The sequence below is a fragment of the Sinocyclocheilus rhinocerous genome, unplaced genomic scaffold, assembly GCF_001515625.1.
Source record: "Sinocyclocheilus rhinocerous isolate Xijiao unplaced genomic scaffold, SAMN03320098_v1.1 scaffold153, whole genome shotgun sequence".
Classification (NCBI taxonomy): Eukaryota; Metazoa; Chordata; class Actinopteri; order Cypriniformes; family Cyprinidae; genus Sinocyclocheilus; species Sinocyclocheilus rhinocerous.
Genome location: NW_015660878.1, coordinates 2,937,132 through 2,952,724, shown reverse-complemented (window position 1 = coordinate 2,952,724; position 15,593 = coordinate 2,937,132). Strand labels below are relative to the sequence as shown.

At 40.1% G+C, this 15,593-nt stretch overlaps 1 protein-coding gene across 1 annotated transcript in view; it reads left to right on the top strand.

The window, feature by feature from the left end:
* The window catches only part of LOC107725550 (plasma membrane calcium-transporting ATPase 1-like), a 32,870-nt gene extending 25,334 nt beyond the window's left edge, over nt 1–7,536 (top strand). Inside the window, 12 exon segments of the mRNA XM_016534831.1 lie at nt 631–872; nt 1,149–1,386; nt 1,532–1,711; nt 1,794–1,881; nt 1,979–2,085; nt 2,194–2,385; nt 3,101–3,314; nt 3,415–3,626; nt 3,753–3,860; nt 4,067–4,255; nt 4,661–4,747; nt 6,470–7,536. Of these exon segments, the coding sequence (XP_016390317.1) occupies nt 631–872; nt 1,149–1,386; nt 1,532–1,711; nt 1,794–1,881; nt 1,979–2,085; nt 2,194–2,385; nt 3,101–3,314; nt 3,415–3,626; nt 3,753–3,860; nt 4,067–4,255; nt 4,661–4,747; nt 6,470–6,799 (2,187 nt within the window). The 3' untranslated portion in view covers nt 6,800–7,536.
* Nucleotides 7,537–15,593: the final 8,057 nt, after the last annotated feature.

Sequence of the window (15,593 nt, the reverse complement as noted above, 5' to 3'; positions counted from 1 at the left end):
TGCCACAGCCATCTGTTCGGATAAAACGGGGACTCTGACTATGAACCGGATGACAGTTGTTCAGGTTTTTATCGCTGACAAGCACTACAAGAAAGTCCCTGAGCCCGATGTAATTCCTGCCAGCACCATGGACCTGCTCATACTGGGCATCAGTGTCAACTGTGCTTACACCACCAAAATCATGGTGAGTCCCTTGGCAAGCATAATATATATATATAATTATTATAATATATAAAATAACATATTAATTAAAAGAGAAAATTTAATTCATTATTGAGCATTTTTAACTACACAGATCAATCTCACCAGTGTTGTTATTCTTAACTAAACCTATTAAAATTATTGTTTGGCAAATGAATTAAAGCTAAAATATAATATATTACATGAAACCTAAATAATAACAAAATAACACTGAATCTCACAAGCTTTAAGTAAACAACACAGTTATAGCTCTTAGTTAATTTCGAGTCAGACATGACTGAAATTAAATAACAGCAGACCATACTACTATTGATTTGGGCTGTTTTGGCACAATGGCTGAATAAAATACTGCACAACACCTCTAGGTGTTTTAATGCATATATTAGTTTTTATGTTGTTGTTTTTTTTAACTTTTATCTTCTTTTTCAGTCCCCTGAGAAAGAGGGAGGCCTGAATCGTCAGGTGGGCAACAAAACTGAATGTGCCTTGCTGGGCTTTGCCTTGGACTTGAAAAAAGACTATCAAGCAATCCGCAACGAAATCCCTGAAGAGAAGCTTTACAAAGTCTACACCTTCAACTCCATCAGGAAATCCATGAGCACCGTGCTAAAGAATGCTGACGGAAGCTACCGGATGTTCAGCAAAGGAGCCTCCGAGATTCTGCTGAGGAAGTATGCCATCCTCAGTCATAAATGTTTGGTCATTGTTAATGCCTGACACAAGTTCACGTCTTAGCATCTTCTAGGATAAGTATTCTAGTGCTTTTCTTAAAGAAGCATGTGAGAGGTGTGTCAGCAAACTAGATTGGCAGATCAAATGCTTCACCTCCCCCTCCAAAGCCCGAGGCTGTGTTACTGATAGATTTCCCTGGAGAAATTACTTGGATGGCTCAGTTGCTGTGAGCTGTTGGATATCTGCAATATCTTACCTGCTCTCTCCTCACCCAGGTGTTATAAAATCCTGACAGCGACGGGCGAGGCGAAGCTTTTTCGGCCCAGGGACAGAGATGACATGGTGAAGAGAGTGATTGAACCAATGGCCTCTGAGGGCTTGAGGACCATCTGCCTGGCTTACAGGGACTTTCCTGCCTCTGAAGGTGAACCAGACTGGGATAATGAGAGCGATATCCTGACCAGGCTCACCTGTGTGTGTGTCGTGGGCATTGAAGACCCAGTTAGACCAGAGGTACAAGTCTTAGCTATTTAAAAGGAATTATTTTAACTTAGAAGTACACAAAACTATGTTCTTTAGCAAGAGAGACTATTGCACTAGCATGTAATGTCAGATAATAAGCTTTCTCAGTCACGCTCCCTTATTCTTTCCTGCTCAGGTCCCTGATGCCATTAGAAAGTGCCAGCGTGCTGGAATCACGGTGCGCATGGTCACCGGGGACAATCTTAACACTGCCCGTGCTATATCAACTAAATGTGGCATCCTGCAGCCAGGAGATGACTTTCTTTGCTTGGAGGGCAAAGAGTTCAACCGCCGGATTCGTAATGAAAAGGGAGAGGTGAGAGGCACAATTTATTAGCAGCAAGACTCGCAGAAACACCGAAACTCACAAGCTCATAATATAATATCTTTTTTTCTAGATTGAACAAGAGCGGATTGACAAAATATGGCCTAAACTCCGGGTGCTGGCGAGATCGTCACCGACAGACAAGCATACACTAGTCAAAGGTGCTTAGAGACTCGCTCCTCCAGCATGAAAAAAAAATAGTATAATTCTACTCTGTAATGTCATGCTGTTTGTCTTGACGCATGTCTTTTCCTTCAGGTATAATTGACAGCACTGTTGTGGAGCGGAGGCAGGTTGTGGCGGTAACGGGAGACGGCACCAATGATGGCCCTGCCTTAAAAAAGGCCGATGTTGGGTTTGCCATGGTATGTGGGTCTGCCTGACGTGGCTACAAAAAAAATGATTCCTCCAAGGATTCTGTACGCTAGATTTAGTTTTGAATGGCTTTTATATAGTGTGCTTTTTATTCTCAGGGCATTGCCGGCACAGATGTGGCTAAAGAAGCCTCCGATATCATTCTCACTGACGACAACTTCAGCAGCATCGTCAAGGCCGTCATGTGGGGCCGGAACGTGTATGACAGCATTTCAAAATTCCTCCAGTTCCAGCTCACCGTCAATGTGGTGGCTGTGATCGTGGCCTTCACTGGAGCTTGCATCACACAGGTATGACTATTAAAAGCTCTCTTCTAGCATGAGGCAAAATGACGGAGTTGCGGCTGACGGAGCTGTTAAGCTGAATAGTGCAGCTCTACGTGAAGGATTGCGTGTTAACAGATGCACCATGGTGGCTGATGGAAGCAGCTGATTGCTACCCATCCTGTGTGAAGTGATTGGAAATTGCTAGTCTGAGGCAGGAAGACTTGCAGGCAGTCAGCATGGGGCCTGGCACTGCTGTCCACAGGCAAAGCACCAGTCCGAAATGAGCCAGCTCTCCTCTGTTAAATGGAATGATAGTCGGGCTGATTGCAGTTGAGTCCCTGTATTATTGCATAATGAATGGGAGGATTACATTTGCGCTTTGCATTGCTGTCAGTAGCCAAGGCTGGACGTGGCCTCAAGCCTCAGGTGTTCTGCTTGTTTCGTGTGTAATTTTCCCTGGAAATTGCTCATGAGCAGGCTGACTCGGTATCAGACCCCACCAGAATTTCAGCACTTGTCATTCACAAAATCTTGTTTATGAATTATTGCCTAATCTGATTTTTTTTAAATCATCTTTAAATTCACAATGCAGAATTCTAGAGGAAATGCAAAAAAAAAACTTTGTGAACGATTCAGTACTCATGCAAATGCACAGCTGAGAGGGTGTTTTTGAATGTTATGAAGGTGGCAGCAGTGAATGAGGTCAGAACGGTCACCTCCTGTTCTCTCACTCTCACAGGACTCTCCTTTGAAAGCTGTACAGATGTTATGGGTAAATCTGATTATGGACACATTTGCCTCTTTGGCCTTGGCCACTGAACCCCCCACTGAATCACTTCTGCTGAGGAAGCCTTACGGCCGTAATAAACCCCTCATCTCCCGGACAATGATGAAGAACATTTTGGGTCATGCGGTCTACCAGCTCACTATCATCTTCACTCTACTTTTTGCTGGTAAGAACTAACAGCATATGTGATTGAGCAAAGTCATGCAAATTATAATCGCATGAAGCAAACGTCCACTACAATGTTTTACTTTCTGCTCATTTCTCAGGTGAAAAGATGTTCGACATTGACAATGGACGTTACGCCCCTCTTCACGCTCCTCCCTCTGAGCACTACACCATTGTCTTCAACACCTTTGTGATGATGCAGCTGTTCAATGAAATCAACGCACGGAAGATCCACGGGGAACGAAATGTTTTTGAAGGCATTTTTAACAACATGATCTTCTGTACCATCGTCTTTGGGACTTTTGTTATTCAGGTATGCAGCGAGTCCTACAAATTGCTGTATGAATGCCCATAATCAGAGCAGATACAGATGCTGTGATAAAGTGATATAAGCATATCATAAACTCAAAAAAATGATTAAAATTTTTTTCCCACTTAGATTGTGATTGTGCAATTTGGAGGAAAGCCATTTAGCTGTGTGGGGCTGAGCATTGAGCAGTGGCTATGGTGCATCCTCTTGGGTTTTGGGTGTCTACTATGGGGACAGGTGAGCATCATCCAACTTTTCCTTCCTATGTTATACAAAGCAGCTTCTTGTAACTTGCTCTCAAAACACCAATCCAAACTCAATAGTAATAGAGCAGTGCCCCAAAAAGGCAGTGAACTGAATTACTGGACATTTCGTTACATTACATTTTGTTTTTGTTTTTTGTATGAAATGGCCACTTGATATACATCTACGCCCTCATTCAGATCATCTCCTCGATCCCAACGAGCCGGCTGAAGTTCCTGAAGACTGCTGGTCATGGAACGCAGAAGGAAGAAATCCCAGACGAGGAGTTGGAGGAGCTGGAGGACCTGGATGAAATCGATCATGCTGAGCGCGAGCTCCGCAGGGGGCAGATCCTCTGGTTCAGAGGCCTGAATCGCATTCAGACTCAGGTAACCTCTTGAAAACCGCACAACTCTGCAGTCCAAGCTCCGGAACCCAAACGCCCGCCTTGCTTAATCAATTTAGATTTTTTATTTCCCTTTCTCTGATTATGGTTTGAGTTAGTACTCCCTCCAGTCGATCCGCCACTTATGGTGACCTTATACTGGTGGAAGAGGGTTTATTAATGCAGTTTGTCAGTGCAACAAGCCGATCAATGCTAAAGGCAAATGTCAGGTCAGGTTCTTTTAATTCAGTGCCTTTTTTTCTCTCTCTCTCAGCTGCTCTGTCCCTGTCTTCTTTTATATGGGTGCCCTTCTTTCTCTATCCCTCTTTTTTCTCACTTCTTCCTCTTACTCTGTCTTTCTCTCTCCTGTGCGTTCTCTGGGCCTATCACACTCTCTGATTCCTTCCAGATGGATGTTGTGAGTGCGTTCCAGAGCGGAATTTCCTTTCAGGCGACCGTCAGGCGCCAGCCCTCCAGCACCAGCCAACAGCACGATGTAACCAATGTTTCTAGCCCTACACATGTAGCCTTATCTCCTGCTACTGCCTTCAACACCGCTTCTGCCACTGTCGGGTGTGAGTGCGTGTTTATTAGTGCATGACAATTAACATTTCCTCCTCTCGCCTAACAGTCTTCATTCTTCTCCTAATGTCCTTCCTTCTCTCTCTTTCTCTCGCTCTCTTGTTCGAAACTAAATGTATCTCGAAACATCTTCCACATTGCTTCTCAGTGTTAACGGCTGTGTATCTTAAGTGTTAAGGTTGAGGTTTCTCTGTCTGTGTTTGATGGCTTTGGCTGGGTTCTCACCGACGAAGAGTCGTTGTCTAATCCCGTCTGGTGTGTCTGCAGCCCTGTGCGTGCTCGCCAGGCTCCTAGTCTACTGCAAGTAAATTTTTTGAGTATACGCCCATGGTCACACCGATAACATGACCATTCGCAGCAAATTGGTCTTGTGAATGGGTTTGTGGGACATTTTTAAAGTGGCGTTCTGGTAAGTATCTGTAGGATCGAATGAGATGATTAACAAGATGTTGTGCTGTAGTTTAGACAAAAATGAACTTCCTCTCCTCTTCCTGTAGTTAGTCCTGTAATTTCCTGTGGCGTCAGTTCACTCATTCTGAGACATTGGCGTTACTGTTCGTACTCAACACGGTTTCCTCTTTCTCACGCTGTCTCATATTCTACTCGGTGCCAGTTTTATCATCCTCTTTCTCTCTGTCTGTCCTTATTGATGTAACTTCGTTATTTTACAGGGAAGATCTGCGACTGGATGAAAAGCTGGTGAAATCATGTCGTTTCTGTTTGTCTTTCAGCTCTATTTTCTAACCACATCAATATTTCCATCTTTCATCAGGTCCTGGTTGCCACAAACCCTTTTTCTCTGTTCAGGGCACTTTGTATTCTGTTTGAAACTGTCTCTTGTTGTAGTCTTGCTAATGAAAAGCACATTGGAAAATAGGGTACGACACTGACTGTCGCATATTCCTTCTTAGATTCTGTGAAATGTGTCATGGGCTATACTCAAAGGTTTACCTCTGTTGAAACACAAGGTAGCGCTGCTCTGCATGGGTCCAGTCTCTAGACTGTTTGTGAATTTACTTGTGCTGGTTAGCTTAAACTTGCTTGGCTGCTTTAAAGTTTTGCGTCTCGACTTCACAACATAATCAGTGATCGATCCCTCCCCTCCAATACAAGCATGCCCGATAATATTAACCTCATGTGTTGAGCTGTGTCCTCTGGGGTTACCTTTGCCTCTCTCTTTTCCTGTCTCTTCTGTTCTCTCTCTCTCTCTCTCTCTTCCTCATTTGCATTTTGAAAAATTGGCTTTCTGTGATTTACAACTGAGAAGACACCCAAGTTCTTTCCAGTTTATTTCTCAATCCTGAGAAAAGAGGATATTCTGTCCCTTGATCAGAGGATAAGCTCACCGTAACACAAGCATCAGGTTTTCAAGAGTTCGTCCACTCTTTCTCTATCTCTCAGTTGCACGACATCTGACCGCTCACACACTCTCTCTCTCAAACGGTTTTGGTGCGCTAACCTCACTGCTCTCCACTCATCAATTAAAACCAGCCCATTTGGCCTTTGGTTTAACCTGTACTTAAAACAAACAAAAAAAGTGATGCTTCACTTTGTATGCCTGTCGTGTACGTGTGTGCAAACGAGAAGTAGATCTCTGTGAGCGGCAAGGCTGACTTTGCATCCCGTTCTCCCGCAGATCCGAGTGGTGAATGCATTCCGCAGCTCGCTGTCGCCCTATGAGGGCCTGGAGAAGCCAGAGTCTCGCACCTCCATCCACAACTTCATGACCCATCCGGAGTTCCGGATAGAGGACTCTGAGCCCCACATCCCCCTCATCGACGACACTGACGCGGAGGACGACGCACCCACTAAGAGAAACGCCACACCCACGCCTCCTCCCCCACCCTCGCCCAATCAGAACAATAACGCCGTAGACAGCGGCATCCACCTCTTCCTGGATCCCAGCAAGCCAGCCACACCCTCAGCTCCCGGGAGCCCCATGCACAGCCTAGAGACGTCCCTTTGATCAGCTCCACCCCTCACTACGACACACAACACCTGCTCTTCCCCACAGAGACTAAAGCCTGGAGAACTCATTGGATGAGAGGGGCGGAGCCAAGGAGCTCTCGGGAGCTTAGCGCTTAGCTTTTGCTTCTCTTTATCTGGATGTTGTACATTTGTTCTTTTTGCCCTTTGCTTATTCAAACACTGATTTCTGCATCGTTTGGCTGTTAATATTTTGAATTATTTGTTTTGTTTTTTTGTGGAAGACACATGTCTGTTTACAAAGTTTGTAGATACTTTTTTTTTCTTCTGTTCGTTGGTGGAAGAGCTTCCTGATGCAGAGAAATATTTCAGATACTGCTGTATTTTCAGGAAAAAAGGGTGTTTCTATGGAAACCAAACTATTTTTGCCTGCAAGTTTTTATTTGTTATATATTTGTAGATACATAGAACCTTCAAGCCAAATAGATAACACTAAGGCTTGTATAGCAGTGAGCAGAGGTATTGAGGTCCATGGGAGGTTTTTTCTTTGGACGGGTGAGGGGAGGGAGCCGTTAACGAGGATCCCTGTCCATAAATCTCCTCTCATACTTACTACTTCACCCCTTAAAAGTCATCGTTGGGTTTATTTTAAGTTCCGAGTTTCATGTCTCATTCTCGTTTGGAAGTTAAGGAGTATCTGAAATGGCTGGAGCTGGAGTCTTCACACTTTTAATGGTGTGATTTTGAAGTGGAGGCTGCACCAGGTCCGCCTTTAAAGAATGAATGCATCTGTTATTTAACTATTTGAAATGGTCCACAGTCAGTTCATTGACATTAAGTTCCTGCCAATGTATCATAAGTTTGTTTACTCCGGCTGAAAAAACAACTAGCAGATTGAATTGAAAAGGATGCAATGATTAAAAAGTAAAGCATTTTAACTTAAGATTGTCTTTTAGGTAGTAAATTGGTGTCTCAGTTAAAAGGAAAAATAAAAGAAGGAAAATGAGTAAATTGTTTTCAAAATTTGTTTCAAGTTGCTTTTTTTTTTTTTGATTCTTTGAAAAATATATTTCCTCAAGTGTTTTGTTTGTTGATCATATGAAAAATGATAATGGTACTTTATATTTTCCTTCATATTCCATAAAGATTGCTGTCAGTTAAAAAAAATATTGGTGCAATTGTTTGTAGAATATATTTAAGACCTGAAATACTGGAAACGCAAAGGAATCAACATGAAGAATTTTCAAGACAACATGCATATAACACTGGTATCGCAGCACAGGGTACTTTATTTCAGATTCCCAAGGAACGTTTTGATACAGACCATATAAATAAATTGTATTTTTATGCGGAAATGACAACAACTCAACCTGCTGAACCAGACCTACAGGGATTTTACATAAATTATATTTGGGGTGGTGGGGGTGGGGGCACACTCTTTAAACAAGGGTCATGATTGGTTCTCCAAGTAATATATTACTCAGGGTGGCTTATAGCATGAAACTTATGGTCAAAATACTAACATGTTTTGTGTTTTTGTAATGTTTAGGGCTAGATTTATTTTTTGGCAGCAGGGTTCCAGTTCAGACTTGCTTCTCTCCACTCGTTGGTTCATTAAGGGTGTAATAAAGGAGAAGAAAGGAAGGAAAAACAGGAGAAAGGGATTTGCATTTCTTCAGTCATCGCAACTGCACATTTTTTTTTTAATAAGTTATTTCATTTTTCATGTTTATTAAATAAAAAAAACTGCTTTAAGTTTGCAATTTAGAGCAGATATATTAAAAGAATCCATAACTTTTTTTCTATAGCGTCTTCCTATAATGGGAATGAATGTTTATCCATCTGTTTTAAGGATTTGTTTGTTTGTTTGTTTTTTTAAATCTTAAAGTTTGGAAATAAAAGAACATGTCTGTTTATCTTGCGCAATGTAAATGGATATCGTGATTTAACTTACATTTTAAACTTGTTGAGTATCGTGTATGGTTTTTAAGAATAAAAATTGATATTTAGCGTAACCCGAGGGCCATGTTTTCCTTCATGTTCAGCACACTTTAGATTTAATAATACATGCAAGATTTTTCTTATACAAAAGCATACTAAAAATAGTGCATACAGCTATTATAATTCTAAAGAAGCCACATGATTTGTGTGATGAAGACACCATTAAGTAATCACTGGTTCAAAAAGAACCAACTGAACTCACGCATAATCCAGTTATCAAGTCGACTGGAGCTTTTCAAAAGTATGGTTTGGAAAACAGCTGCCACATCAGGCTTCATATGCATCCTTCATATTGCAGGCCAAAGGAGTAAATATATCTCCAGGTTTAATGTATAGTGACGTTATATGTAAAGACAAATGTCATGTAAAGAACACATGCAGACACTAGTCAAAATAGAAGCTGTCACTGTCAGTAACAATGCAAAACTTTGCAATTTATATATATGGCTATATTTATTTACATTATATGCAATTTATTATAGATAATATAAATCTAATGTAGATTACTAACATTGGAAATATAGTGACTCTTCAAAAAGAAAAGGAAGAAAAAAAAAAGATGGTAACCTACACATTTACAAGCCAACAGCACATTGAAATGTTACAAGCATTACCTTGTGAGCAGATGTCCATCATCACAGTCAATGTCTGTCCACATGCTTCTGTTGGCTGGGTGTAACGTCCAAACATCCCTTATTCTGTAGGATAAAGACTTTTAAGAATTAAACTGAATGAACTTACAAATGAGTCATGTGACAAATGATTCCTGCACTTTATCACAGTGTGTGTCTGTTTTGCAGTGTTGCCAATTTAGCTACTTTGTAGCTAGATTTAGCGACTTCCCCACCCCTTTTGAGACTTTTTTTTCAAAGGTTTAGGGACAAATATAGCAACTTCTTGGACAAACCTTATCTAAGTTCTCATCTTGCCCACTGATCTACGTTCATCTTTATATAGATCAGTGAATTTGCCATTGTGATGTCATCTAGTGATATTTAGCTACCAGTTTTAGCTACTTTCAATTGAAAGCAGTTGGCAACACTGCTGTTTTGTTTGTGTATGGCTGGAACGAGTGCTGTTGAATGACATGATTCTGTCCCTGAGCTGTCATCTGCAGGATTTGTAATTAAAATAGTCTGCACGTGTTGTGACGGCTATCATGAAGCATCATGTTGTCAAAGTGTCAAGATCTGAAGACCCGATTACCCCGCCTAGTGGAGCGGATGGGAAAATGCACCTCAGTTTCACTTCATATTTTAGTGCCAAGCATCACACATCCGTTAACATTTTCATACCATTTTTTTAATTAAATGTCTATGAGGCAGATGACAAACAGCTGATCATCAGCTCCCTCTTGTGGCCAATAAGTGTTTCAAGCGTTTCATGAAATGACAAACTGAAGTTGTAGGTGGTGTTGGTGAGAAGGCCACGATTTAAATTTTATATATTTTACAACAAAGCTATTTTTGTCAGGGTCTCGACCAACAGAGCAACATGGATCAAGTATAATTTCGGTAAACTATCCAGATCAGCTCTCAAATGACAAGGAATTAAACTGGATCAAATGTTGTGTTGGACTCAACAGCAAATTTACTGTCTATAAAACACAGGACAAAAGATCTTACGAGATTCTTTCAGTATGTCTCTGGCTAAAATAGATGTTTGTTGACAATTTGGTTATTTGTATTCATTTTAATAAATTTAATAAATTCTGTATCAAAATTATAACTGATATCTAATGAAACGGCTCTCCTGGCAACTTTTTATGAACAGGCACAACCGTTTATGTGGGACAAGGTTTTTTTTTTTTTTTTTTGTACAAACTGATGCAGATTCAATTTTGAAAATGTTTTTAAAATCATTTTGATGTACAGCAAATTAAGTGATGTATATTCCAGTAAAAACTGACCAAGCCAAGCCCACATAAAATGCTCTGAGGCTCAGAAGATAATTACATACCTTTTCAAACATCATAAAATCTGTCTCAACAACTGATTATTTACCTGTCAATTTCGGCTTAAATCCTACAATTGTTAATATTTACAATAACAAAATTGTTCCAAAACCATTGTGTCATGTTGTTAGGCTCAGAGGTTCAGGTGATAAACCATTGTTTTAGTCCTGAGTTCAAATCCTGCTATTGCTAATTTATTTAATGATGTAACTATTAAAAAAAGCCAAAACATCCAGACTCAGTGGCTCATGTAGTAGAGCGTTGTGTCTTAGTCTTGGAGTTCTGTGTTCAAATCCCACAACTGTTAAATTGTTTTTGATGCTGGATCTAAACTGATGTGGGTTTAAAAACATTCCAGAAAGACCGCAACTCTGTGGCACAGTGGATGAGTTGCAGTGTAATGGAAGTCTAGGTTCAAATCCCATGCTTGCTGTGTTCTGCATTATTTAAAAGACTCAAGTACTCAATAAATCCATCTCCAAAACATCCAGTAGCTCCACAGACTCAGTTGTTCAAAAAACACTCCAACAACTTGTCAGGCTCAGTTGATAGGATGGTGCGTTTTAATCTTGAAGTTCTGAGTTAAAATCCTATTCTCACTTTTTTTTAATCAATTTAATGTTTTAAATAAGCTGAAATAGTAAATAACTCTTAAAAACTAAAGTTTACATCACAAATTGGGTGATTCTTTGCCTATTGTATGTAAAATCTTGTTTCAAATCCAATAATTGTTCATGTTTGTCATCATATAAAACAGCTCTCTTAACAAAACCTGTCCAAAACACACATGCAAGTTGTCAGACTCAGTGGCTCAGGTGATAAAGCACTGCGTCTTAATCTTGGCGCTCTGAGCTCAAATCCCACTCTTGCTTTTTTCATTAACTTAATGCTGTAACTGAGCTAAAATTGTAAATAACCCTTAAAAACTAAAGCTTATATCGCAAAATGGCGGATTGCTCATCTATTGTAAGTAAAATCTCGTTTCAAATCCTATAACTGTTAATGTTTGTCATCATAAAAACAGCTCTCTTAACAAAACATGTCCAAAACACTCAACTAAATTATCAGACTAAGTGGCTCGGATGACAAAACACTGTCTTTTAATCTTGGAGTCCTGAGTTCAAATCCCACTCCAATTTTTTTAATTAGCAATTGGGCTGAAACAGTTAATAATCCTTAAAAAAAAACTAAAGCCAACATCACAAATTGGCTGATCGCTTGTTATATATAAAATCTTGGTTCAAATCCCATAATTCCTAATAGTCTCCTTATATAAAACATAGCTCTGAACACAACCTGTCCAAACACCTTGAAAGCAAGTCTGGCTCAGGTGGTAAAACAACCTGTTTTAATCTAAGAGACCCGAGTTCAAATCCCACCATTTCTAGCCTTTTTTTTTATCATATTACACAAAACTATAAATAAAAACAAAACAAAAAAATATCCAAAACAACACTCAGCTACTGTAAAGCTGTGAAAGCCACAGTGGTGCAGTGGTTAAACATGGCATTTGAGATAAGGTTGTGACTGAAACAAAAGAGTTTTTTTTTTTTTATTAAATACAAAGCACTTAATAAATCTCCACCCAAAACACCTTTCCACTCCTCTGACTCAGTTGCTCAGTTGAAAAAGCAATGTGTTTTAATCTTGGAGACCTGAGTTCAAATCTCACATTTGCGGATTTTAAATTGTTGTCATTATATCAAATGAAGCTCTCTAAATGGATGTAACGTTTGTGAAAGCCTCAGTGGTGCAATGGTTAAACACATGTCATGTGAGGGAAGGCTGTTACTGAAGGAGACCTGAGTTCAAATCTCACATTTGTGGATTTTAAATTGTTGTCATTATATCAAATGAAGCTCTCTAAATGGATGTAACGTTTGTGAAAGCCTCAGTGGTGCAATGGTTAAACACATGTCATGTGAGGGAAGGCTGTTACTGAAAAATGGGTTCAAACCAAAGTTTTTTTTCCCATTTAATACAAAGCACTCAATAACGCTCCGCCCAAAACACTTTTAAACTCAGTGGCTCAGTTGATAAAACCTTGTGTTTTTATCTTGGAGACCCGAGTTCAAATCCCAATATTGCTTATGTTAAATTACTGTCATTACATCCTACAAAGCGCCCCAAATGACAACGCTCAGTGTGAAAGCCACGATGGCACTAGTGGCTAAACACACGTTGGTTGCGGACAAGGTTACGGTAGAGGCTTGGGTTCAAATCCCACCTCGGTGTGCAGGGAACACACCAAGGAAAGAAAGCTGTGGCAACAGCAAAGTACCTGGGGCGGTACACCAAGCAAACGGGTGTGGTGACAAAGGTGGATACATGAGGCTCACGGTGAGCAATCTGGGGCGGTGAAGCAGACTGGCTACACAGCCATGAGAAACATGGACTAACTGGTTAACATACCTGGGGTGATAAAACATGCACTGACTGACGTAGCTGGGGTGGTAACAAAGTGGAAAGATGGAGAGGAGGACTTGTGAGAGAAGGAGGAACAAAGAAAAAAAACTTTTAAACTTTAAAGAAACATTATGGAAAAAAAAAATCCCAAACCCATTCAAATCTTCAGCAGAGGGGGGATTTGAACCCTGGTCTCCTGCATCGGATTTAGCTCCAGCACCATGAGCTCTGACCACTCAACCACACACTAACCATCATTCTCTTGTATTATTTAAGGAAAAAGCAAATGCACACATTTGGAAAAAAAAAAAAGCAATAATAATAATAAAAATAAAACGACAAATAAATGTGAATCTAAACATTTATTTTAAAATGAATAAATCTCAATTTTAAGGAAAGGCAAATGCTTGCATCTTAGAAAAAAATATTAGTTTGAAAAAAAAAAATCAGAATATAAAATCTAATTTTAAAATAAATGTCAATTTAGGGAACACACGTTGGTTGCGGACAAGGTTACGGTAGAGGCTTGGGTTCAAATCCCACCTCGGTGCGCAGGGAACACACCAAGGAAAGAAAGCTGTGGCAACAGCAAAGTACCTGGGGCGGTACACCAAGCAAACGGGTGTGGTGACAAAGGTGGATACATGAGGCTCACGGTGAGCAATCTGGGGTGGTGAAGCGGACTGGCTACACAGCCATGAGAAACACGGACTAACTGGTTAACATACCTGGGGTGATAAAACAGATGAAAAACACGCTCTGACTGCCATAGCTGGGGTGGTAACAAAGTGGAAAGATGGAGAGAAGGACTTGTGAGAGAAGGAGGAACAAAGAAAAAAACCTTTTAAACTTTAAAGAAACATTATGGGAAAAACTCTACACAGATCAAACTGACTTGATCTACAAACCGACAGAAGGTTTCAAAAAAACATCAAGCAAATTCTGCAAAATAAACCTGAACTGTATAAATTAGTGTCCAGAATGTAACTGTAAATGTAGGTGGAAAACGTGTCTAACTGCAAATGAGACCCACAAGAATAATATTGACAGTAACATTAAATGTGCCATAAAGCAGAAGGAACATCAGAGCTTCACACAACACCATTAACAAACATGAATCCTGTAGACTATTACTACAGTGACACTACAGCATCAGCACATAAAAGCACTACTGATTATTTTCTACTTAATATACTCTAAATCACCCCCTTAGATTCACACTATAAAAGTAAAGCAACAACTAATTGTTTTTGTAAATGTCTTACAATGAAGAATGTAAACAAAGTCTGTGATAAACCGTCATAAAAGATACGACTGCCTTCATACATGTTTGGTTATAAAATAACTAATACTTTAAGGGTTAGTTACTAAAGTTTGTCGTTTTTAGAAACTTTTAAGCAGAGAAAGAAAGAGCCGCATCATCCAAAGAAAGAAAGAGCAGCAGCATCCAAACACACTGAAGCCCCGCTTTGATATTTCAGCAGAATAATACATCAATACAAACTTAATTAATAACTTAAAATGAACGAGAACTGCAGTATAATGCGTGACAGTGACTTTACAAGAGAAAAGCACTTTCCTACATAAAGTTACTCACTGGTGAGTCGCGTGACAGCCGATTCCTTCAATTTATCACAGCGTGTGTCGGTTGTTTTTGCGGTTGGGATGAAATATGTGCTGTTAAGTGACATTATGAGTCTGTCATTCAGCGTTCATATGCAGAAACTGTACTTTTATGACGGTAAAACGATATAAATGTTTTGCGGCGGCGACTGTCATGAGGGTGCCATGTTGTTTACAGAGATGGAAAGGTGTCATTTTGATCGTGAAAGTGAACCTGCCTTCGCCGCCTAGTGGAGCGGATGTGAAACTGCACAGTTTCTACCAGACGAGCCGTTCTTATTGTACCACCAACAGACAGAAAATGACTCAAAGTTGGGTTACTGAGTTGTTAAACGTGTAGCTTACTTCAAATATTTAATACTTTAAACAAAAAAATCCCTATTTGTTACATTAAATGTAAGACGGGCGAATGACAGGTCATCACCGGCTTCCTCTTGTGGTCAACATCTGTATCACAGCAGGACTGATACTGTTGCGTTCTCAGGAAAGAAGTGCAGGAGATTCCGGAAATTATCCGGAAACTATGGAGCATCAAATGTTTGGCGCGGATAGCGGAGGTAATGGAAATAATGAGAAAAGAAGAAAAGTATCGAATATGTGTTTGAAACTGACAGTGAAAAGGGAACTCTTCGGGCAACAAGAAGGACCATAAGGTATTGCTGATCAGTCCATTGAAACTAAGCAAATGATAGGAATGATTGAAAGTGTCAAGACTGAGGGATGGAGATTTTAGGACAAACCTAGCATGGGTCCCTACGCAGTATGTAAACATATGGAATTTGATTTCAGTAATTTCCAGGACTGGATATGGAAAAAAGAAAACAGTATGGAAAAATGTTTGTGTTTCCAG